Source organism: Embiotoca jacksoni, unplaced genomic scaffold (assembly GCF_022577435.1).
Source record: "Embiotoca jacksoni isolate LCO1_2020_lvr unplaced genomic scaffold, fEmbJac1.0.p SCAF_7, whole genome shotgun sequence".
NCBI lineage: Eukaryota > Metazoa > Chordata > Actinopteri > Embiotocidae > Embiotoca > Embiotoca jacksoni.
The window spans coordinates 8,895,956-8,921,036 of NW_027185425.1; the positions used below are offsets into that span (position 1 = coordinate 8,895,956).

A 25,081-nucleotide genomic window follows, 5' to 3' on the forward strand; every position below is an offset into this window, starting at 1 on the left:
ATGAGATTATGAGACATTGACAAGGACATCCTGGGGTTGAATTCGGCATGGAGTTTGTCACACTTTAGACTTACCCCTCTGACATCTTTACCATCTCTTCCAACTCACAAAGATATTCTAGTAAAAAACACAAACCTTAGCTAAAATTTTTTTTTTTTTTTTTTTTTTTTTTTTTTTTTTTAAATACACCTACTGTCTGTCTTTCCTTTGCTTTCCCCATTGTTTTCTTCTGTCACGAGTTCAAAAGACTCCGTGCTGCCGTTGGTGTCCAGACCTCCACCTAGATGGGTGTCTCCTTGAAGATAAGCAAACAAATTTACATCAGCATTACATGCTGTTTCTGGGAAACTGATCAGACCTAGATTAGAGCTTGAATGGCCTTCAGTTAAGAAGCAGAACTTTTTGTCTTTTGCTGTGTAAACACTGGAGGATTCCCTGTTCAAATTAACTGCGCGGTGTTCTATGTATAAATAGACGCTAAGTAAAATCTGTAAATCTCGGGGCAAAGGCTACGACTGGTCGATCCGCCTCCATTAGCAAAGGCTACCACAATTAAAGCAACAATTATGCGGACAAACAACATAATGAAAGTGGACTGTGAGCAATATTTATCTTATTTGCACCGTTAGTGCCATTAGCCATCACAGAAAAGGACATTGTTCCTAATTCAACTATCTGTCTAGTCTGTCAAATGCTAACATAAGAGACATCAGCGCACGCACGCGCACACACACACACACACACACACACACACACACGCACACACACACACACACGCAGTCACCTGTACCTCTGCACTCAGTGCTGTCGCTGGGCCTGCGACGGTGCCTGTTGTTGGAGTTGAGCATGGTGATGTAGCCGCACTGGTGCTCCAGATCCACCTGCTCCTTCAACTGCTGCAGCGCCTTGTGCACACACATGTTGGAGTAGGAGAACTCTGTGCGGGAAGCAGACAACACATCCAAATGGGAGTGAAGTGTCACCTTGAACTCCAGACAGGCCAAAAGCACTCATTCCCAATGATGAATAAAGCTCCGATAGTTCTATTAATAATATCTGCCGCGCATGACCTTCAGGAATCGTGTCTTTCCCAAGGTTGTTCTATTCTGAAAGCAGGCATATTAAGAGACTTACACGTTACTCTTCAGCTCGACACAAAAATTTACAAAGAAAAGGATTTTAGAGGATTCAAATCCTTATTACAAAGTTTGACGAGTTAAAACCCTCAAAGCAAATAACTGAATATCTGAGTCAGCAGGGGAAGGACCAAAGCACCTCTGTCAAAACCATTTACACACAACATGACACTGACATAATTCTAATGTTGATATTAACAGCATATAATCACAAAATTATCAGATAATAAGCTATTACATACCCAAAACCAGCAGGTAACACTTTACCTTAACTTTTATCATTTATAATAAAAGCACCATATAAACATGTAGTTGCAGTTTTAATAAACAGTTTTAAGTGCCTTTTCATGTATTATTTAAATGTGTATTTGCAACAGCTATACAGTTATCATCAACTATATTTGGAGAGGGTACTATCAGGAATAGGGCCCCTACTCCTTTGTGTCTAAAGGAACCAGTTGAGGTTGTTTGGGCATCTGATCAAGATTCCTCCCGAGCACCTTACGCTGGGGGTTTTCTGGACGTATTTGACGGGTGGGAGATCCTGAATTAGACCAAGAACATGCTGGAGAGTTTATACATCTCATCTGGTTTGGGAAGGATGTGGCGTGATGCTGGGAGAGGGCGTCTGGACTACCTGGCTTACCCTGCTACCACTAAGACCCAACTTCAGATAGGCAGCAGAAAATGAGTTAATGGACGATTTCATATTTAACAACTACATTAATAAATGCTTAAAACTCCCTCATTTCTGGGGTCTGGTTTATATGTTTATATACTATTTAAAAATGCTAAAGGAGGGTTGTGGCTCTATTCACCATGAAGTTTTCAAGTTCGGGTTGGAGCTGAAAAAAACCTGGTAGAACTTGACAGTTTCACATTCTCTTTTGTCTCCAATGGATTTTACAATCGCCTCTCATTCAATGCTAGGTACATAAACATCCATTATAAGGGGTCATATTTAATTTTCAGCAGGTTTTTTTTCATTCTTTTTTTTGTTGTTGCAGGAATCAGTAAAAGAGGATTTTTGATTTGGGTTTGTTGGGGGGGAAAAAAGTGTTTAATTGACAGTATTATTGTTTATTTCAAGGTTAACACCATAAAACATGTAATAGCATCACATACTGTATATATGTAAGTTACTCAAGGCTTTCTTACCTCCCTTCAGATCCTCCTCATCAAAAGGGAATGGGATGTGAACCGTTTCTCCGTGACCATGCATACCATGACCCTGAAGGTTACACACACACACACACACACACACATACAGTTTATATTATACACTGTATAAACACGCCATGGTTTACACATAAAAACAGTGACACTTGGTTCAAAATACGCAACACGTGACATCAAAGGCACCCTCCTCACTCCTTTTACCACCACTCCACTCTCATTCAGGTGTCAAACACCTCCACCCATCAGAATCAGGAGCGCCCCCCCCCCCCCAAAAAAAATAACGTTGCACTGTTCATTTCATAGCACCTGATACTTTCTATTCAACCCAAGCTGTATTTGTTTTTTGTGTGTATATAGTTTGTGTGTGTGTGTATTTATTCATTGGTCTTATTTTATTGAATACGTATTTGTCATTTTTTCTTATTGTCACCTTTGTTTTCCTAACTTTGTTTCTATGCTGCTACAACAAAATTTCCCCACTGTGGGATTAATAAAGTCGAAAGTCTGAAGTCTATTCAGTTGATCCTGAAAATGAAAATTGTCCATTACTACATCTCCATGTCTACATTTTCATAAAACATCTACTGCAGAATATATTCCCCATCCAGAATAATATGTTAAATTACCAGGCTCCACAGGGAATATTTTATCCGCCAACTCCACTTGTCATGTTAATCCCTTCCAAATGGGGTTTAAAATAACCTGAAAACCCTCACAGGGAAATGCAGCTAATTTACCTGGATTAGAACAGCAGAGTGTGTGAGGGCGTCATTCAGCATCGTCAGCACGTTGGACGTAGGGACGACTCCGGGGTCGTGACCCCAAGAGGTGATCAACAACCTGTCGTAACCCTGACGACAGAAAAACGGTTAAACGATGGAAATGAACAGCAAAATAAACATTAGTAAGGACACAGGTACAAAGAAATGTTTAATAGCTCCTTTAGTAACACTTGTCATGTTTTCTACACGTAGGCAGTGTAAAATGGTTTAACCAAAGGGAGCAAAAAAACAGTATTTCTCTTCTCTAATTGACACGTAATCTTGTCAGCCTCCCACCATGCTAACAACCAATTAAAATAATTAAAGTTCCACCCTGCCGCTGATTTTACATGCCAAGCTTTTAGCGTGGCTCTCGCTGACTGAGTCAGAGCTTTAAGATGAAATCATTAAGGTGTTATTCTTTTCTGTTAGTTTAATTAATTCCAGCCCTGAAAGTGGGGAGAGAGTAAATAGTCTGTTTGTTGCTTTGGTTAGGTTTCTTGGGGAGAAAAAAAACATTTTAAATAAATAAATTGTCGATGTAAATTGATGTAGATAACGAGCAGGAAAATACGTGTTCGAATGTTCTCATAAAGTTATCTATTTCTATGATGTTACCGGCATTCGCCTGAGAATTTAGTGCATCTATTTATCTTTCGTTGCCTGTCTCGCATTCCCAGGATAGTTAGGAAAATTCCTAGAGAGCTGGAAATGCAGGTGCACGGTGAAGTACGACTGCAATGCACCAGGTGCTTTGTTAAGAGATGATAGTTAACGGGGACAAAGGAGGCAGCCAGTGCTCTGATTACGAGTCCCTCTTACCGACCGCAAGGTCAGATCTGTGAAAGGTTAAGTGTCAAAGAGAATACTGATGATACTGCTGAGACCAGGTATTGTTATTAATATGAGCCTTTGTTTTTGGTTTAACTTACACACCTGATTAATCATTAGTTTGGGCTAACCTGGAAAATGTCCGGCAGTTTGCGGAGCCTGGAGCCTTTGGAGAGCAGCAGAGACGGCGGGCCTTGGCCAGTCACATGGTACAGGTACAGCTTGAACCAGATGGAGCTCACCTCAGGGATGGCGGGGCCAATGTGCTGCAGGGAGAGCCAAATACACACATGCACACATGCATAAGTGTCCAGGAGCAGAACAAATGCAGGCACAGGCTTACATACTTGGGCACTTTTCCATCTCATTTCTCACAAACACACACTTCTAAGTAGCAACAAAACAACAGAGACAAATGAGAATAATTGGGTCTGTGTTGTTTTTCTGAGAGGAATAAATGTAGGCTTTTATTAGAGATGTGAGCAGAAAACAAAGACAGGAATTCACCGAATTCCACTTCGCCGAGTCGCAGCAGTGTGAGAATAAGCAGCAGCGTGAATGGCACAAGAAGAGTTTAACTTCTTTCCCTCTGCCTTTCTGAGCTCAGCTAGAAGGCTGGAGTGTGGCCAGGCGGAGGGATTACTCATGAGCCTCTCCTCCCTTCCTCCCTCTCTCTTTGTGTAGTCTTGTTGTTGGGGCAACTGCAGGCTAAGCGCTCACAAAGCATACACACAGTCGCAAATCACGCCGGGCACACAAACTGTGTCCGCGAGGATGGAGGGCGAACACAACCCATCCGAACACAAACACACAGAATGCTTTCATATCCTAATACACAATCAATATGTGACCAAACATCCCAGCATGGCACACGGTATCCCCTCTGGTCTCCCTCCCTCCAGCGTCATACCTGAGGCGTGCAGCTGCTGATGGGTCTGATCTCATTGCTGAGCGGTGCCATTGAGACCAGCAGCTTGTAGTTCTTGTTGAGGACGCGGCTGCAGGTGGCCTGGTCCAGACCCAGCAGGCTCTCACAGCGCAACATGTCCAAAGGGAAACCTGTTGAGGGGGGAAAAAAAGAAAAGAAAAGGAAAAGTCACAACCTCTTCACAAAACAGGCTTGGAACCGAATACAAATGAGATGAAGAGATTCATGCAGTTTGCATTGTCATGTCTTCGTTAACGTGATTGTAACCATTTGGATAAAGTGCATTTCGTAAAGCAACAGTGCAACATTTTGGCAACCTGTAGTCTCCTGTTTACTGTGTTTTGTGTCCTTGACTTGGAGGACATGAATCCCACGCAGCACCGCCGCTACGTACATGCACATCATGTGCTGTGTGTAACCCATCTGATCTTCATGCATTCAAACAAATGCAACAATGAAAGGTTTTAACTCGCACTCTCAAAAGATTTTGGTCGTAGTCTGGAGCTTCTACCTTCTTTGACTGTTTCTTTTCTTTTAAAACAAGTTTGACAATTTGGGAAACAGACTTATCGCTTCCTTGCTGAAAGTTAGATTAATATAATTCGAATGTTGATCAGCTGCCAGTTAGTTTAGCTGAGCAGAAAGACTAGTGTTACACTATAAAAACATTTTTTACTTTCATCTGAATACTGTGGTGGCAGCGCCTTTGGCAATGACTGTCAAAATCATGTATGGGATAAAAAAATGTTACAGTGGCATTGTAGTTAAAACTTCCTAATCAGGTCACAGAATCTGATGGGTGACAGAAAATGATGATGACACATCAGGTGATGACTCCTGATAAACACATTTTCAGCTTGAAACTTTGAAGTTGCACAGTCACAGTACGACAAACAAAACCTGCAGACTGACACATGACCTGAAACAATGAGCCCCTCCAGAATTGTTTTTTCAGTGGTGACTTCAGAATAATCGCTCAACGGAAGAGATGATTTGGTTGATAAATACCATGTTTTATTGTCCTCAAAAAAAGAGTGAGACCAACTGAGAAAGTTGGTAGCATCATTGCTACGAGTGGAAAAGTTTGTCTTGAGCCAAGCAAGGGCAAATAAAGATCCTGGATGAGCAACTTGTTATTATCAAATACTGTCAAAGCCCATTGGCGTCTCAGAGATACGCCTACAATCCTTCTGTTGAGGAAAGATCCTGATTTGGGTTAAAAGAAGTAATTTCACGTAAGTAGCGTGACGCACATGACGGAAGACTCTTTATGCATGTTACCAAAGTTAAACATGTTGCTTTACACAAATAACTCACTTATGTTACTTAAAATAAATCCACGTTGACCTCTGCTTTCTTACGCACTCTGACATCAGTCTTCATGTTGAAAGTCCTGGCTTTGTCCCACACAATCACCCCCGACCTCCTTCTTACGCAGATTTTGTCACTCTTTTTACTTCGCCACATTAAGTCCTTCTTTGACCCTGGTCGTCATGGTGCTGACACCAAATAGTACTTTGTGCGTAACTCTGACGCCAACAGCTTTGACTAAAAGCCAGTACTCGACACCCTGGCAATGAGAACGGGCTACGATGAGAGTGGATGCATCAGACTGTAACTTGGCTGATGAGCTAAACGCACAGTACATATTCTTTCTTTTTTTCTAGATGTGGTGATAAGAGGAACATGCTCTCCAGACTGACTTGTGAAGGGGAGCTTCTCAATGGACACAAGTGTCAACTCTGCATTCTTGGATTTAATAGTCACTTCTTACCTCCTGCAGTAGAATGCAGTAAATCTAAGAGATGAGCGTGTCGCTGACCCGCTGACAGTAACGATTAACTAATAAACAATTTCACGGATGTATGATGCAAGAGCTGACAATATTTATTCCATGATGTGGATACGAATAGGGACTATTCAGAAGCCAGTTTTGCAAACAGATTGTTTCACAGACAGTTATCACGCTCTGTATTTTTTTATTAACCCCAAGTAAACTTTAAGCCAAGCGAAGAACGCATATTTTTAATTGCGACTACTGGTAATTGAGTTTAATTATCGCCCGCAACTGACAACGCCGTTGTTTTATTCATTCTCTCCATTTCTCTCTACTCAAAAATAACTATTTTTTTTTTTTATAATCTAGTAAGGATAAATCCAGTCATCTCTCAACCCGGACAAAGCTCAGAAGATCTTTTTTGACAAAGCAGACAGCTGTTGCATCACTGCACCCTGGTCGTCGATCCTAAACAAGACCCAACGGGACCAGCAGAAAAAGCCTGGAAGGGACGCCAGCTGCTGGAGTGAACACCTACGTCACGACGCCAAACTCCAGGCCCTCGACATCTGCACGGAGGTCCGCAGGAAAGGGGGTTGTCTGGGACCACCCTCCAGTAGGCAGAATTTATCCGAGTACGCTGATCCATTGGGTTGATGTCTGATAGCTGATTTATCCAATTCTAAATTCATAATCTCTCATTCATGTTAGGAACTAGCTCCGTTTTTAATAACCGAACTATTATTCTTCCTGCAATCACTTAGAAAGGATCAGAAATCCTGTTCATGACATCCATGATCTACACACTACAATATATATTCATAGTTTATTCTTGGTGTAAATGTTGTTCAATAAATGTCCTTATAGACTAAGTGCTTGTTTTTCTGTGTTTCCTGGAATATATTGAAAGAAATCCCTGAATGCAGAAGTCACGGTTCAGACTACGTTGACCGATCACTTGTATACAAGTCTATACAGCCTATTCAAATTTAATCCGGATTCTTTCTGATAGACAGAAAGTGGTGCCCCGAATATGATTCTAATCCGCTACAGTTATCATGAACTCTACGCCTCCATGTTCGATAATGTCAATCACAATTCAGTTTTCTATCACATCTTTTCTAATGCAGTGATTACAAGCTGTTCGCTTGAGTGCATAAATGTATTTTTTTTGGCAAGAAATGTTTTCTTCACTTCCTAAATGAACAGTCATCATTAGACTCTTGTATCATTAGGGGCTTATTTTAGCTTAAGCCAGCAGCTCCCACCGGGCTCACTCCTCAGCACAGCAGCAGCTTGAGGAGGACTGAGAGATAAGACAATCAGAAGTGAGGCACGCAGCCAAACCAAACAAACAGCATCTGGTGGCACAATGGTAGCTACGTGGAAACTCAGAGATTTGCTTTGTCAGTGTTGGGGAGGGGGGATTTCTCCGCTGCTCCCTCTAGAGACACAACTGTATTCATGGAGTGTTGCTGTGTTGAGTAATTTATATGAGCCTATTTAAAAAGAGCCACAGCAGACACCAGGAGATAGTCAGCCAACCTCTTTGTGGTTGTTCACTGCTTTATTTAGGAACCATCACATACGAAAATAACATTAAAAACACTGTATTTAGTATTGATTTTCTACAACCACAGACGTGGCTGAAGTGGTTGAATAGTCATTTAAAGTAGTTGTTCGCCTCGACTGTGGTAATGACAGCTCAGAATATCTTCTCAGTGACACAGTGAAGATAGAAATTTAGATAAAGCGTCAAAGAGCTGCTGATTTGCTGAAATTTAGCTGCAGATACATCAGATATTTATCTCGATTTTTTTTTTTTCACTTGCATAAGTATATAGGCTTTTCACTGAAAATACTGCAATTAATATTACATGCATTAAAACAATGAATATACTTTATTAAAGTTATACTCAATGTATTATGTTACAAAATAAAGGTGTGCTATATGAAGAGCTTTTGTCTGGATGCCTGTGTGTGTGTTAAAGCTCTCTTATCTCATACACACTTTTATTCCACTTCCTTTGCTCTGCACCGGCACTTCACAGCTCCAAACTTAAGTTTGGCTCTGACTGCTATCGTGTGCAGATTGGAGCATGATTTTGATACAACCATCACAAAATGTTACCTCCATTTAATCCTACTTGATGTCAACTGCTGTCAGAAAACTAACTACAAAAAACAAAGTTACAGCACAAAGGGAAATAAGTGCAGACAGCAGACAACAATATGATGCAAGTTTCTATTTTGTTAGCTGGCTGTGGAGGTAAGAAAGGAAGTGACAACTATAACCAAAATCAGCACATCAGAAAACCCAATCTGGCCTTCAAGCTGCCTATTTGCCACGTGTATAGACATGTATGGGGTATATGGTGTTTTGAGTTTTAAATGTAGCGACACAAAGTGAGAACGACAAACAGGGTGTGACTGCACAATTACCTATATTTGGGATATCAGGTCCCTGGTCCTGAGTGAGTTCTTTGTTGTAGCGCAGGAAGAGAATGGTGTTTTTCAGGGTCAGAGCGTGGTCAAAGTAACGCTGGGCTTCGCCCTCTGCTGTGCTCTCCACCTGAGGGAAACAAGTAGTTACAGGTAGGAGTTAGTGTGACCGTGTGTGATGTTCATGCGAGTATGTAGACGTGTCTGTTAAAATGCAAATGACATTTTCAGCTGGGGTTCTGCTGAACGCATCACTCAGGAAAGGCACAAACAAATCTTTGTGTTTTTTGGTTTATATTGCTGGTCTCACCTTCTCCAACTCAGCCAGGAAGCTGTCGAGAGTCTCGTCGGACAGCTTTCCCACCTCAAACATGGTCACTGCATGACTCTTCAGGTTCTGATAGGACGACAACACAGAGGAATTTAGATCTACAGATCATGTTTTAATAATAATTCTGTCTCTATTAAGCTTTTCAACACTGCAAATCTTTGTGTTTGTTTGATCATGTTCACATGCATGCCCTAACCGGAGACAGGTTGCCCATCATGAGGAAGGCTGTGAGGGTTGAGTCAAAGAGGAAGGCGATCCTCTTGGTGGGTGCAACAGGAATGCTCAGGCTGCTAACGCTGGCTGTGTCGGCTGCAGAGACATAAAACGAAAATACATAGAAGAAGAGAAACACTGATTACAGCAAATTGAATAGCACAACTAAATGTCAGTTGTTTATCTTAAATTGAGGGATATTAGCTTGTCTTTTTCAAACGGATTATCTGTAACTAATTTACATGTAAATTTTGTCACTCAACGGTCACTTTTATTATATCCAATTTGTGGGCAACTGAACGCTGCCAGCTTAATGTCCATAACAAAATTACCATCAGAACAAAAGTAAAACCATTTTAGACAAACACCTATTAATGTGAGAATGACTTTCAGAAGCATGTGTGAGCTTACTCAGGGATTAGTTAGCGCTTCTGCTTTGAACTCCTGAAGTAGAATTCATTGTGTGTGTGTGTGTGTGTGTGTGTGTGTGTGTGTGTGTGTGTGTGGTGTGTGTGTGTGTGTGTGTGTGTGTGTGTGTGTGTGTGTGTACAGACAGACCTTGGTCTTCCAGGCTCGTGGTGTCTGTGTCGGTGGCTGAGGAGCCTCCCTCCATGACCGGACTGCCCTGCTCCCAGGACAGCAGCATCTTCTGGGGATCCATGGTGCTCCTACAACAGAGCACAGGTCCACAGTGACTGAGAGAAAAGGCACCATCAACACAACCAAACAATTCAACCCGGTGTAGCAGTTTATAACATTTTGAGGAACGGCTAATTTAAACTCGTTGAACATTCATAGGATTTTATTTTTCTTTGAGGAGAGAATAACGATTTACAAGACTGATGTCAGTGGATGAATGTTTGTTCCGGTGACAACTATATTTAGGAATCATCAGGATTTTTGTTTATTTATGTAAATGTAAAGAAGATCTTATGCAGCTCTGCAGCTCTTTAAAAAACGCAAAAATAAAATGTAAATGTAAATGCCAGTTGAACTGGGATGTACTTGAATAATGAACATGCAACACATACTTGAGTCTGTTGACAGAGGGGGCGTTCTTCCAGGTGGGGTGGAGCTGGTCTGAGTTGAACACCTGACCTTTCTTCACGGCGAAGCCGAGGCGACAGTACATGGACACGGCGTTCTGATAAAACACAGGAGAAACACAATGACATCATTAGCCAGGTTCTCGGATACTAAATATAATCCTAGCATTCACTTGAGTCATACTTCAGGTAGACGATAAGAGAATGAAGGCGGGTAAAAGTGGGCTGCTGCATTTACTCTGTGAATTATCTTGAGACTGTCACAAGAATATTGATATTTTTATCTCTGTTTTGTGGTACATTTCTTTCTGCATGAATTGGAGCACTGGACTTTTAGAGCTGATACACAATAGGAAGTAAAATAAATTCTGAAATCTATATATTAAATGAAATGTGTTTTAAAAAAAACTTGCGACAAAGATGTGTAATGAAGGCAGGACATTTTACAGTTACTGTTTCATTGCACTGATGTAATTTTGGACGATAAAGTTAATTCTTTAAATTAACTAAAAAAAAATGACATTAGTGCAATGAAACAGTGAACTTCATTTTCATAAAAAAAATAACTATTAATTCAAAAAAGAAAGAAAAACATTAGCAGAGCATTACAGAGCATTATGTTCTGTAAAATACTTTTATAGATCAGCCAAACAACAAATGGGTTCGACTGTAGTGTGAATGCTGGAGTAACATCGACTCAAAATGGTGTTCTTGCAGTCAGAGAAGACGACATCACCTTTTTCCAGTTCACAGCTGACTGAGCTTTGGTTTCAACTACAGAGCTTCCTCCTGCTGTAGTTGACTCAACTCACGCTACACTGCCGATGTTTAGGCAGGTATCCACACAATGTTTTTAGAATTCTGGGTTGGATAGCGTACTTAACGGATTTACTCTTTCAAATCACAGCATAATAAACAGGCAGCTTAACAAGTATTCTGTTTGCTTACAAGACTAAAAAACCCTTCTATTTACAAAACACTGTGTTGTGAAAAGTGTTGACTATTTCAGTGCTTTCGACTAAATGTGAAAGATGGATGAATGTTGTAACAGTCTAGTCCGATAAAATGTAAGCAATTGGATTGACAAAGATAGTTTGTTATAGGAAGGCAACTTTGAAAATATACAATTAGACATCAGTGTTTCATTGTACGGGTCTAAAGTGTTTCGAAACTGCCTGATCACTCTGATTTATGCCCAACAGGATCTACAATAAAAAGTCATCGACCAGTTTAAAAAAAACACAAGATAAAAAGGCAATACTGTCTGGCCATTATTTCCTTCATTTATACATCGTCATCATTTGCCATCGTGTTAAATCTTTTGTTCACACTGAACAGGTGACCTCGGTCAAGTACAGTGGACTTAATTGCTTTCTCCACCTTAACATTGTGGAGGGGCAAGCTGAGGTCAACCAGCCATCCTCTTATCACATCAAAAGAAGCACTGTGAGGAAATTTCTTTCCATTGACTCAGGTCATTACACAAGTTTGACTCAAGTCCCGATGCTGAAAGTTTTGAACAAAGGAGACCTTTCAGACATCTCAATCATCTCTGCAGTTACAGGGTCTCTGCCGGAGAATTGCTGCCTTCAACCACTTCTCTTAAGTGCAGTTTTTGCTGGAACGAGATGGGACTGCGGGACAGGCGGAAATTCAGCTCTTCACACCGGAGGTCCAAACACTGGGAGAGAGTTTGTCTCTGTGTCTGATAGAGAGTGAATAGGAAACTGTGGGGAAACTGGGTCAAACTCGAGCACCAATTCAACTGGAATGGTGCCGCTCAGCACTCTGGTAAGAGTCATGGGGGCATGATGGATTTAATCTGAAACAATGTACGTATGTGTGTGTGTGTGTGTGTGTGTGTGTGTGTGTGTGTGTGTGTGTGTGTGTGTGTGTGTGTGTGCGTGGGGGGATGTGCACCCAAAATGAAACAGAAAAATTGTCCGGAAACATCATCTTTCATAGTGCTACTTTTATAAAATGACAGAATAGCTATTCATGCCAGTATCTAACTGTAATAATATCATGCCCTTGGAAAGTAAATGCCTATTTTCCAAAACACCAAGCAGCAAAAAAAAAAAAAAAAAAAAAAAAAAAGAATAAAAAAAAAGGTTGCCCCCTTTCTTTGATTCATACCGTGTGCCTATAAAAACACAGAAAGGACAGAAGGATGACTAAAACTCTCCTCAAAAGTCAGTGGAACCAGAGAAAATTACATCCCCATTTTGTCGGTGTCAATTTTGAAACCCATATTTCCCAGATCTACCGTTTTTCCATCCTCCTTCAAAAACCAGCAATTCAGTTTACACATTACAATCCGATCCTCGTATTGATGGATACCCACCTTCACCAGGTCCAAGTCGATCTCCAACACATTTGCCAGCTGAGAGGCACAGAGAGGAGGAGGATCAGGAGAGGAAAGAAACAAAAGTTCATCAATAAACACACACAGACACACACTGTGTTTTTACGTTCAAGGAGCACAGCAGCTGAGTGTAATGAAAGATATTTTTAAAGCCCACCTCCGCCACGTTTGTCTGCTCATCAATGGACACAAAGATTTTGTAGAGAAGCGTCTCAAAGTAATCACCCTGGACGCGGTTCATCACAAAGCCTTCCAGCGGGGGCACTGAGAGACACAAACGGTGACCAACAACTGAGCAAACATTTCCACAGATTTTCCTTCTTTTTTTTTTTACACTGAAATGTCTCTATTGCACTATTAGGCATTGTTTCAGATCAGTGCAAGGCCATTACCCATAATCCTTGTATATGTTCCCACAGCTAATGTACGTTGAATGTTTAGTCAACATAATTACAGGAAGGTTGGTGTACAGATGTCACAGTGTTACAGGAACCATGCAGTCCTCACTTAGAGACCCTGAAAAACAGCTTTTCAGCCAATGACCCAGCGTCAGTGTGGAAAATCCTGAAAACCCTGATGAATCCTGAACATTGAGCGCCAAGAACACCGGGAACAAGAACAGTTTTTATCCGCAGGCCATCACTCTGCTCGACACATAACATCTTCAACATCACTGGAGGTTTTGCACTACACCCAACCGCATCAGCAGCATTTGCCCCATTATTGAGGTGTATATATTTGTTTCTTAGCTATATATATATATATGTCAATTTACAGTACCAGTCAAAAGCTTGGACACACCTTCTCGTTCAATGGTTTTTCTTTATTTGTATTTTTTTCTACATTGCAGATTAATATTGAAGACATCAAAACTATGAAGGAACACATATGGAATTATGTGGTCAACAAAAAAAGTGTTAAACAAACCAAAATATGTTTTATATTTTAGATTCTTCAAAATAGCCACCTTTTGCTTTGATGACAGCTTTGCACACACTTGGCATTCTTTCAATCAGCTTCACGAGGTCGTCACCTGGAATGGTTTTCAATTAACAGGTGTGCCTTGTCAAGAGTTAATTTGTGGAATTTCTTGCCTTCTTAAGGTGTTTGAGACCATCAGTTGTGTTGTGCAGAGGCAGGGTTGGTGCACAGTTCTATACAGTGAATAGGCCTATTCGACTACAGTTCTCATCCATATTATGGCAAGAACCACTCAACTAAGTAAAGAGAAACGACAGTCCATCATTACTTTAAGACAGGAAAGTCAGTCAATCTGGAAAATTTCAAGAACTTTGAATATATCCTCAAGTGCAGTCGTAAAAACCATCAAGCGCTATGATGAAACTGGCTCTCTCGAGGACCGCCTCAGGACAGGAAGACCAAGAGTTACCTCTGCTGCCGAGGATAAATTCATTGGAATTACCAGCCTCCGAAACCACAAATTCACAGCACCTCAGATTAGAGCCCACATAAATGCTTTGCAGAGTTCAAGTAGCAGACACATCTCAACATCAACTGTTCAGAGGAGACTACGTGAATCAGGCCTTAATGGTCGAATTGCTGCAAAGAAGCCACTACTGAAGAAGAACAACAAGAAGAAGAGACTCGCTTGGGTCAAGAAACACAAGGAATGGACATTAAACCAGTGGAAATCTATACTTTGGTCTGATGAGTCCAAATTTGAGATTTTTGGTTCCACCCACCGTGTCTTTGTAAGACACAGAAAAGGTGAGCGGATGGTTTCTACATGTGTGGTTCCCACCGTGAAGCATGGAGGAGGAGGTGTGGGGGGGGGGGGGTGGCTTTGCTGGTGACACTGTTGGTGATTTATTCAAAATTCAAGGCATTCTTAACCAGCACGGCTACCACAGCGTTCTGCAGCGACATGTCATCCCATCTGGTTTGCGCTCAGTGGGACCAGCATTTGTATTTCAACAAGACAACGACCCCAAACACACCTCCAGGCTATGGAAGGGCTATTTGACCAAAATGGAGAGTGATGGAGTGCTGCGTCAGATGACCTGGCCTCCACAATCACCCGACCTAAACCCAACTGAGATGGTCTGGGATGAGTTGGACCGCAGAGTGAAGGCAAAGCAGCCAACAAGTGCTCAGCACCTCTGGGAACTCCTTCAAGACTGTTGGAAAACCATTCCAGGTGACGACCTCGTGAAGCTGATTGAAAGAATGCCAAGAGTGTGCAAAGCTGTCATCAAAGCAAAAGGTGGCTACTTTGAAGAATATAAAATATAAAACATATTCTGGTTTGTTGAGCATTTTTTTTGTTTACCACATAATTCCATATGTGTTCCTTCATAGTTTTGACGTCTTCAATATTAATCTACAATGTAGAAAAAAAAATACAGATAAAGAAAAACCATTGAATGAGAAGGTGTGTCCAAGCTTTTGACTGGTACTGTATGTTCGTCTGTTTTTTTGCACACAGAGAGAGAGAAGCTACAACTGGAGTCAAATTCCTTATATGTGTAAACATACCTGGCCAATAAAGCACAGACAGACAGACACACAGACAGAGCGATGTACCTGAGATGCAGCTGTCATCAGATATGGGAACATCCAAGTAGATGAAGCCCCGGTTGTACAAGCCTGCAGTAAAAGAACAATAACACTCTGTTAGCGTAATGGCCACTGCTGTTGCCATGTGCAGACAGACAAATCTCAGTACACGAACTAAGTTATCGAACTCTCTGTGAGCAGAGGAAGAACCTCTCATTTAAACAGCTACTCGTATGCAGATCGCCCTGCGTCTCCAGTATTTGAATTCTATTTGCTCCCACTCAGTCACCAGCACTACGGAGCAGAAGTTCATCACTGTCAAACCCTTCTCTAATTAACATTTAAACTGCGTGGACACAGCTTCAGTCACCGAGCTTCACCTTTGCAATTAAAGTGAACTTTCGTTAAGTTTACAACAATGCCCTTTTTTAAAATGATGAATTTACGTGCTGACGCTCACTTTTCTGAGTGCATAGATGCATTCACAAGTATGGAAACATGCAGTGTACTACAAGTACCTGCATGATGCACTAAAAACAGTCCAAAAAAAAGCTGGACAGTTTCCACACGGTTGCCGACTTGGCTACGTGCGATACTGTATGTGCAAAGAAGACCAGATATGATACTCACTTAAGACCACGTTGTACTCCGTTGACCCAGCCAGCTGAGGACCAGAATCTATCATCTTATCAATGGCTTTCTTCTCTGCTGGAGAACAAATCTGCGATGTAACCCAGTTAAGAGACAACATTAGAGCAACCTACCAATATGCAAGAGTTTGTTTGAAAAAAAAAAAAAAACACCTTCAGTGAACAACAGTGTTACTGCAGTCTCTGGAAGAATGAACGCATCGTTGCACCCGAGTGGAGTCCTTTTCTTTTTTATTCTTGTGAAAGGGAGAGGAGCTGTTGGGAATTTGGCCGGTTTATAATTTTCAGTCGGGTGAGAACTGCACTTGCAGTGCAAGGGCTCATGAGATGAACAGCTGTAGCATGCTGGGTAATGTGTACAAATTTGAATGAAAGCTCAGAATAAAAATCCACCAGCACAGTTCATTCACTCGTTCAGTTTGCAGGTCACCAATATGTGCAGTTAAAAGTTAGGAAAAATGTATTACATTCATGTCTAAATAATAAAATATCGAAATACACCTACCGGTATAATTCATGTCATCGTGCTCACAAGATTACTCTAAACTTCCCTCAAACCTCTGCAGCTCTCCCTAACCCTGTTTGTTTGTTGACCGTCAAGTACATCAGCATCCAAGCCATGTGCCTTTCTCTCTCTCTCTCTCCCCTACCCTCCCTGTCCTCTTTTCACTCAGGTTTCTTTGGCCCATCAATCATCCTCTGACTTCCTCTCCCCTGGCTGTCAGTGCCTCATGCCAGATTATTTGGATCCCCCCCCCCAGAGGATCAGCTTTCATCTCGTCTCTCCCCTTGCGAGTGTTTGTATAATATTTTTGGGGTCTTCATGGCAGTGAGCACGTCGTGCCGCTCAGGTCTGCTCAATTCTGCGACACCTAGAAGTTGCTTCATGTCCTGCAGGATCATATTCGTCATTTGTTTACAGTTTGTCATCTCAATTGTGAAATTAATCTACTGCACGTCCATTGGTCCCCCTCGGTTGTTCTTCCTGGCATTTCTTTTGTGTTTTGGAGGGAGGGAGAGTTTCGCCTTTTCCCAACTGACCGGACAGATGGTCTTGTATGTTGCACAGACTGGAAAGGCCCTTGGAGGCAAATGAGTGATTTGTGACGTTGGACCAAGTAAATATAATTGACTTGACCTGACATGCATTATCAAATTAGACAGAACAATGGAAAACAAAAGAGTGAGTGTTCAGTCGCACCCTTATGTCGTCCTCAGTGATGTAGCCCGTCTGTGCCATCCACCACGGCTCCACAGAGATTTCCACTGGTTTGGCCGGCAGCAGGTCTCGCGCTGATTTCCTGCGGAAGAATTTCTGAAGGAGGAAACAAACGGGGAGGCGATTAAAAAAAAGCTTTGCCCACCGGCAGGTGAATTGAGGCTGAGAACCGTGAAGTATTCATATTTGTATTACAGAGTGTCATAGAAACGGATATAAAAAATATCCATGTCTTTGCAAACAGTTTGAGTATGATAAATATCACAGCAATTTTAGTTGCATTTATGAGGATGTTTTTAGATTTTATATTGGAATGACAATCAGGGAAAATATTACTGGATTTAATAATCAGTCCTCCCTCATGAATTTTACACTAAATGTGCATAAACAGACATGAAATCTATATTCATTGCATGGTTTGCTTTCAATTAATTATTATTTTATCTTAAATCTGAAACACATCTTACTTTGGAGGACCTGCACTGGTTCATCAGGTCAATGTACTGGTTCCTCCCGATGCCTAGCAGCCTCAGACCTGAGGGATGAAGGGAAAATGAGCAAGTCTGTGAAACTCAGCAATCGCTCAGCAACTGGTCGTGAACTTTTAATGGCCACACGTGAACACCGCAGCAAATAAATCTGTCTGCAGTGTAACTGCAAAGGTATCTCTGGCATTTTGCAGTTACAACCTCGGTTGAAAATTACAGCAAGAAGCAGAGTTCAATAATTCATTTTTTTGGATGGTTCCAACTTCATATTGGAGTTATTTCAACAAGCGAAACAGCTTCACAAGTTTTGCAATGTAACAATGACTCATCAAAACAAAGGCAGTACGTCCGCACAAATGCCTGCACGCCTCCCCTGAGACGATCCCCTGATTTACACACACACACACACACACAGTGAAGGGCTACTAATCCTTCTACCAACATACGAGGAGGGATCTATACAAGATAATACAATGTACATTCATTTTTACCTGTAATTAAATGAAAACATATTTTTGGAGAAAATTCAGGCCTGTATAGCAAATTTGGCTCCAAATGTACCGTGTACTGTACAGGCTCAGACGGGGCCGAGCAAAATGTGCTGGAACGACTGCCAGCGCAAACAGGAACAAGTAAAGGGTAGTTCGCAGTTCGACCTCCTAACGTCACAGAATCTTGCACGCGCATCGTGCTGCTTCGCCGAGACACAGACACAACACACAAACATCCACCCACGTAAAAACGCTTTCACACACACTCTCGCTGCCTCTCCATCCGCCCACTTTCTGCATGACACACTTCCACAGCTCCTCCAGGGAGATTAGAGGAGAGAGGCCCCCTCGGAGGACGGCTTCGACGGCGTGCTGGCAGCCTTCTGTCTCCACAGCATGAAGGTCCATACTGCCAGGACTCTGTCGCTCACTGAAGCCAATGCCAAAGCCTGTTTCACTTGACAACAGAAAGTCAAAGAATACAACAACTGCCCGTGGACCAGACTATCAGCTCATCTCATTCAAATTACGCAATAATTGCTGAGGAACACAGGCCCTCCCCCTCAGTGATGCAGCGACACAGAAACTGCTTATTTTAAGGCAGGAATTGCCATTCATCGTGAAATGGGATATCAGCTAATCAAAAACCTTTTGCAATTGCTCTTGTTTGATTATGGAAACACAAAGCCTTCCTTTATGTTTGTAAAGTATGTAATGTTAGTGAATGGGTTTGAAAACCATTTATCTTAAAGCAACAACGTCCCTCTGCAATTTGTTTGCTATGTGATAAGCCATAGTTTGCTTTCTAAGAAGAGTCAAACCTCCAACATTCAAAAAGAAAATCAGAGCCAAATAAAACACACTTGGGAAACAACAGATGCATCTGTCAATAAACTTGTACACCAGCAAACAACATATGCTACTCCTGCCTAAAATCTGGAATCCAGGTGCTAATCTTCATCTTCATCAAAATACAAATGGCCACATTCCCTAATCGTGGGAGGCTGTAGCTCAGACGGTAGAGTCGGTTGAACACTAATCGGAAGGTTGGGGGTTCGATCCCCAGCTCCTCCTGTCCACATGCCTACGTGTCCTTGAGCAAGACACTGAACCCTAAGTTGCTACCGATGGTGTACCATCGGTGTGTGAATGTGCTCCTGATGGCAGCACCTTGCATGGTGATCTGTCTCATTAGTGGGTGAATGGGGAAAACCATGTTAAAGCACTTTGAGACCAAAAGGTGATAAAGCGCTATACAAGTACAGACCATTTAATAAAACCACGTTGATTTAATTTATCTTTCAAATGTGACGTGTTGGAAAATCAGTTTCCTAATAATAGAAAAAAGAAACAAGGCACAAACCGAATAAATCAAACTGCCAATTGTTTTTCTAATTAATTGGTTGGGCTGAAAAATATCAGAAAAAAATGTCCTCGCTTTGTAAAACAAAAAAAACAAAGAAAAGCAGAATACGCTCACAACACAGATGCTGAAACAAATGAATGTTTGACAATTTTCCTGGGAGAGATGACTCACAATGAACTAATTATCAGAATAGCTGCTGATTAATTTTCTGTCAATCAAATGATCCTTCAATTAAGCGCTAGTTTAATTATAGGTTGTAACAGCGAGAACTGAAGAACCGATACACACTTTGAATGCTAACGCAAAATCATGAAACCCTGAGGGATCTGACGTGGCCCTCCAATGACCTCCTGACCCTCGCATTTATAAAAGCTTTGCATCTCTTCATAGTGATTGCGCTACCACTCTGAACATTGAAAACCAAACACAAAGTGGGGAAAGATGTGGAAAAAAAAGACCAGAGACACGGAGACAGCAAGTGGAAGGTGAACAAAAGCTCAGCAGAGTCATTTCAACAGTGTGCGAGAGAAGTGGGATAGTGAGGAGAAAAAGACTCACAGTCAGCAGCAGTGAAGTTGGGCAAGGAGTCGTAACTCTTCTCACTGTTCATTATATCCTGGAGGAGCAAGGAAAAAGAAATGAGACAGGAAAATGAAGAATTAAACTAATTTTTTTCTTTCATTGCTGTGTGCCATGCCTCTGATTAATAACAGGATTAGCAGATATGGGCAACCGTGCTAATTTCTACAACCCATTTTCATTAAGTGCTTAAGACGGATTATCGGTATATGACATAGCCCTGGGCAATTTAGCGGTCACAAGCAAAGCTCAGTCACGTCCAGTTTAGCACGCATAGGAAGGCGGGTGAAGCCCTTTAAAATGAGCTGAATACTCAAAGGGTTTGTCTTTATTCGTGTTTTGCGAGTAAAGCGAGAGAACACGTCAGTCACATCTGTCCTAACGATAAGGGAAGTACGCTAAATGTGGAACCATCGAATGTGGCAGCCAGCACCTGCACGCAGTGTGTAAACACAGAGCTGTGAAGTAGTGGAGATACATCTGTCAGCATTATGAAAAGAAATAACGCAATAAACGTCTCGGTAATGAGCAGAGAGGTAACTATATTTCGTGAACAAGTCATAAAAGTAATAACTAGTGTAGACATTCTGTGCGTCTTTACAAGAGCAACACTTCCGTCGGTGTGAACACATGGGCTCAGTCATTGTAATCTAATTGAAAATGTCAGAAGTCAAGGAGGACCCGGCTGCTCCGACAGACTGGTTCTCTGTGAGCCCGGCTGTGCCAGCCTCGAACAACAGACTGCGCTTTATCAGTGAGTGTGAGCCGTCATGCAGACAATGCCCAAACTGACTGCAGAGCAAACAGCAAAGATTTTCTCTGGGTGTTGTTTGCCCTGGGATCAACTGCGTCTCCCTGAGCTGGCATATGAGGTTTTGCTTGACGCTGACTGACACCTAGTGCCCGACTGGAGCCAAATCTATCAACGTGGCAAACACATTATATTCTGCACTGAGGGTGCCTTCCCACCTCTGTTTGGGCTCCGACTTTGGAGTTTTGTGTTTGGCCCAAACCAAAATAGAAGGCGTGAAAGGTTCTCGAACCATGTTCAGGACCAAAGGACCAAAGTTTGGTTGGATCAAACTGAACCATGGTTTGGTCTTGGGACTTTAGGACCAATTGCAGGAAGTTGACACAAGCTATTATTGCCCATTGAACAACAGAAGAAGAAAAAGAATCAGAAGAGAAGTAAACATGAGCTGCAGTAACATATGAGGAGACTATGACTAGCGTGAGACTAAAACTAACTGGATCAAATGTATACAAAACATAAACCTTCGGCCCTTGTTCTGGACTTTCAGGTCAAGAAAACGCCGGAAATCTACAGAATATTTTAGAGATTTCATCCATTTTTCCTGTTGTCAAATACTCTAAATTTAAAGCAAGGTTATGTTGACCACATTTTCTTAATTGACACCATTTTTTAAGTCATGATTCAATCCTTCTAGGAAATGACACGCCAATCTATCTTCCAAACAAACAGCAGGGAGTCGTAAAAAGCTCAGGTTGTTCTAATTGCCATGTTTACTTTGGGTTCTTTGTTTCCACTACAACTGTCATTTCTGAAGTTGTCTCCAGGGACATGAAAACTGAAGACATTGTTCCATTTAAATTGACAGAGACTGGATGTTTCCAAACCAATTAGAAAATCTTTGCTGCTGCACAATAAAGATTCCTGCTCTGTTCCTCCGAGTTTATCCGGGCCATTGTTCAGAAGTTGATTTAGCGGTAGATGTTCAGGCGTATGGAAAGCTGCTGACAGAGATCATGATGACAGGAAAGTGTTTGATGCCACATTCAAATTAAAAGTTTAAAAGTTTTCTCACCTCCATGATGCCTATGTAGTATGAGAAGGGAGTGACTCGTAGCCCTTTGACCATGATGTCAGACAGGTGGTAGGGGTACAGCATCAGGTGGTCCCGGCTGTACTTAAGGAGCTCCTCGTAATACTTGCGCTCATCCTTCCGCACGTGGCGCACTGCTCGTAAACACACACACACACACACACACACACACAGACACAGGGCGGTCGGGAATGCTCATATACTAACAGTTTCAGTCAATCTATAGTTGATCAATACAGGTTTAAAAAAAAAAAAAAAAGGTACATTGATCCAAGGCAAAGTCCAGAAGGTCACAAGGGAAGTGATACAATTGATTGCATACAGTGGATAATATTACACCCATTTTCTGTGACATATTGCTGAACTGCTAAAACTGTAATCAATTTCACAAAGTCTGCTTAAGGATATTACGATAATAAATCTAAATCGATGCCACACTCGGTCTGCAGTCTCAACTCGCACACATACAAGTGTAACAAGAGAAGATTCAGGTATTACTGTGACTCCTGTCAGGATGTCTTTTGATCTCACAGTGGAAGCTGCTCACTTGCTCACCTAGGTTATTGCGGAATCGCAGCTGGTTGCGGATGCTGTACAGAAGCACATGCTTCTCATACTCGCGTTGAGAGTTCCCCAAACTCTGCAGAGGAGACAAAGCACACAGGTGACGACCAAGTTCAGATTACCGTGCTGCGGGGCAAAAGAAATGGACAAGGACTCCATAACCTCCCCCCCTCTTCCTCACACTGGCTGTGACGCGTTTCCCTGCTGAATCAGTTTCCACTAAAATACTCCCAATGTACGTTAACATTAAAAACTACTACGTTAACATTTAAAAACGATGCAATACATAAGGACACAAGTGCAACATTTGACACGGGCTGAAAGTCAGGAAATCAAGTGAGTCTTGCGTTGCGTGATATTGTTGTTTTCGTAGTGTACAGTAGTGTACAGTGTGCGTAGTGTTTCAGCAATGACGTGACCGATCCTCATTAAATACAGTTTCTTTGCCATCGTCAATAGAAAATGCAGCGTTTCTCCTTCAGTTCCTTTCATTCAATCGGTGTTTTTGTACCACAGAAACTTCTGGTTGCACATTGAGGTCTTTTGACAAAGTGAAGCACGCCCATTTTAAATTCAGTGAAGCCCTCTCTGATATCCAACAGGTGCTTGGTGTTGGCGGGATACAGTGGATTGAAGTATTAAAACTAATATTTTCAGAAACAAGTTGATACACAATTAGCATGAAGCCCGGGGGAGGGGGGGGGGCCCCTGGAGCTCCACTGTTGGTTGGTAATGCAACTTTCCTGAGGATGCACAGGGACGCGGGAACTCAAAAACAGCAGTACTGATGTATGCATGCGTCTGCTCCCTCTTTAATACGACATGCGAGTTTTACTGAGAGTAAAAACATCCTTCATCTTTTTTTTTTTTTTTTTTTTTTGCAGGCACAGTACCACATCGCGCCTAGGAGGTGCGACTGCAGTATTTGCAGGTGACTTCCACGCGCTAAAAATAAATACATAAATAAATAAATCATGTGGTTGCCACCTATGAAACAATCTGTCATGTGACGCCAGTGCAGTGGATGGTCAGCTGAGGCTGGATGGTGAGGAGGGGTGAGGGGTGAGGGGGGGGGGACACTGACAGCAGCCTTGCGAGACAGCGACCACCGCGGTTGACATTGACGGGGGGGGGGTGGGGGAGGGGGCTTACCCCCCCCCCCCTTCCCCCCAGGGACACCGCGGTGCTCCCCTCTCACCGTGCCCGGAGGAAACGTAATAAAAACACACGGTACCTGCTTGACGTTCGCCGGGAGCTTGTTCCACGGATAATTCTGCCTGATGTGAAATTCCACGTCCGTGTTCATCGCAAGCTAGCTAAAGCCGGCTAAAAGCAGAATTTCCTCGAGACGATCGGAAACGGGCTCACGGGCGAGTCCACGGCGACTTCACCCCCAAACCCTCCCCACCCCCACCCCTCCGACAACCCAGCGACCGAGCGAAGCGACAACCCCCCCCCTCCACTCCTCCGTTTCGCGGAGGCGTTTTATCCGCTGATTAATTTTTTTTTCCCTTTACAAATAAACGCTCACTTCCTTGTTGTATTTTCGAACGAGCCGTTCGTCACGCTCGTGGCTACACTCGTCACTTCCTGTCGAGGCGTGACCGCGGACCGAGTGGAGCTGGAGAGCGGAGGGACAAATGAAAGATGATGTGAGGGGGTTATGAAACCTCCTTTGAGTCACATTAAATAACATTTCATTTTAAGTAATGTGTTTACTGTTCGGACGTACAGAGGTGTTGGTGAGTAACGTGTCAGTCGGTGCAGAGGAGATCATGCTTGAGGGCCCCTGGGCTAAAAAAAACAACAACAACAAAGGGACCCAGTTAAAGGATAAGGCGGGCGATTATCTATCATTCCTATTATATACTTAAAATCATCTTATTAAAAGACTAACAAAGCGTTAGTCCCTCTCTCAATACCTTCCTACCCACGCCATCCTATCTGTGACTCTCGGCAGCAGCCCTGTTCGTTCCAATTGAAGACATACACCCTAATAACAGATCGTATGAACAGTAGATTTACTCAACATTAATTATACCTCCACTCCACTTTATTCAGGAAATATCACGTTCTACTCCACTACATTTATTTAACAGCTTCAGCTACTTTTCAAATGAGGATTTACCTCAATGGATAAATTAACAAGCTTGTAAAATACATCACATTGTTAAAGATTAAACCAGTGGTTTCCAATCTGTTTGGTGTCTGACATTTTTCAAAAATCAGTGCGTAGTTTGTGTTACAATTCATATGTCTGAGTTGTTTACAGATCTACCAAATTGGGATTTTTCCCTCTGAACTTCTTAAATGGTTTCATTTCTATAAATGTTCAAATGAACTGATGTCTCACC

General features: G+C 42.1%; 1 protein-coding gene across 2 annotated transcripts in view; it reads right to left on the minus strand.

Moving 5' to 3' along the window:
* fam91a1 (family with sequence similarity 91 member A1) overlaps positions 1 to 24,138 on the minus strand; it is a 29,000-nt gene extending 4,862 nt beyond the window's left edge. The window contains exons 1-21 of one of the 2 annotated variants that reach the window (XM_069175971.1): positions 23,962 to 24,138; positions 22,719 to 22,803; positions 22,146 to 22,297; positions 20,299 to 20,356; positions 17,863 to 17,930; positions 17,378 to 17,491; positions 16,157 to 16,247; positions 15,554 to 15,616; positions 13,167 to 13,273; positions 12,989 to 13,027; positions 10,630 to 10,742; positions 10,157 to 10,266; positions 9,582 to 9,694; positions 9,365 to 9,451; positions 9,055 to 9,184; positions 4,818 to 4,966; positions 4,039 to 4,173; positions 3,053 to 3,166; positions 2,295 to 2,367; positions 791 to 937; positions 194 to 295 (exon numbers count right to left, since the gene is read on the minus strand). In XM_069175971.1, the coding sequence (XP_069032072.1) occupies positions 194 to 295; positions 791 to 937; positions 2,295 to 2,367; positions 3,053 to 3,166; positions 4,039 to 4,173; positions 4,818 to 4,966; positions 9,055 to 9,184; positions 9,365 to 9,451; positions 9,582 to 9,694; positions 10,157 to 10,266; positions 10,630 to 10,742; positions 12,989 to 13,027; positions 13,167 to 13,273; positions 15,554 to 15,616; positions 16,157 to 16,247; positions 17,378 to 17,491; positions 17,863 to 17,930; positions 20,299 to 20,356; positions 22,146 to 22,297; positions 22,719 to 22,803; positions 23,962 to 24,033 (2,122 nt within the window). In that variant the 5' untranslated portion in view covers positions 24,034 to 24,138. Of the gene's footprint in view, positions 1 to 193; positions 296 to 784; positions 938 to 2,294; positions 2,368 to 3,052; positions 3,167 to 4,038; positions 4,174 to 4,817; positions 4,967 to 9,054; positions 9,185 to 9,364; positions 9,452 to 9,581; positions 9,695 to 10,156; positions 10,267 to 10,629; positions 10,743 to 12,988; positions 13,028 to 13,166; positions 13,274 to 15,553; positions 15,617 to 16,156; positions 16,248 to 17,377; positions 17,492 to 17,862; positions 17,931 to 20,298; positions 20,357 to 22,145; positions 22,298 to 22,718; positions 22,804 to 23,961 lie in introns of both variants that reach the window. The other variant, XM_069175970.1, reaches the window with a different exon arrangement.
* Positions 24,139 to 25,081: the final 943 nt, after the last annotated feature.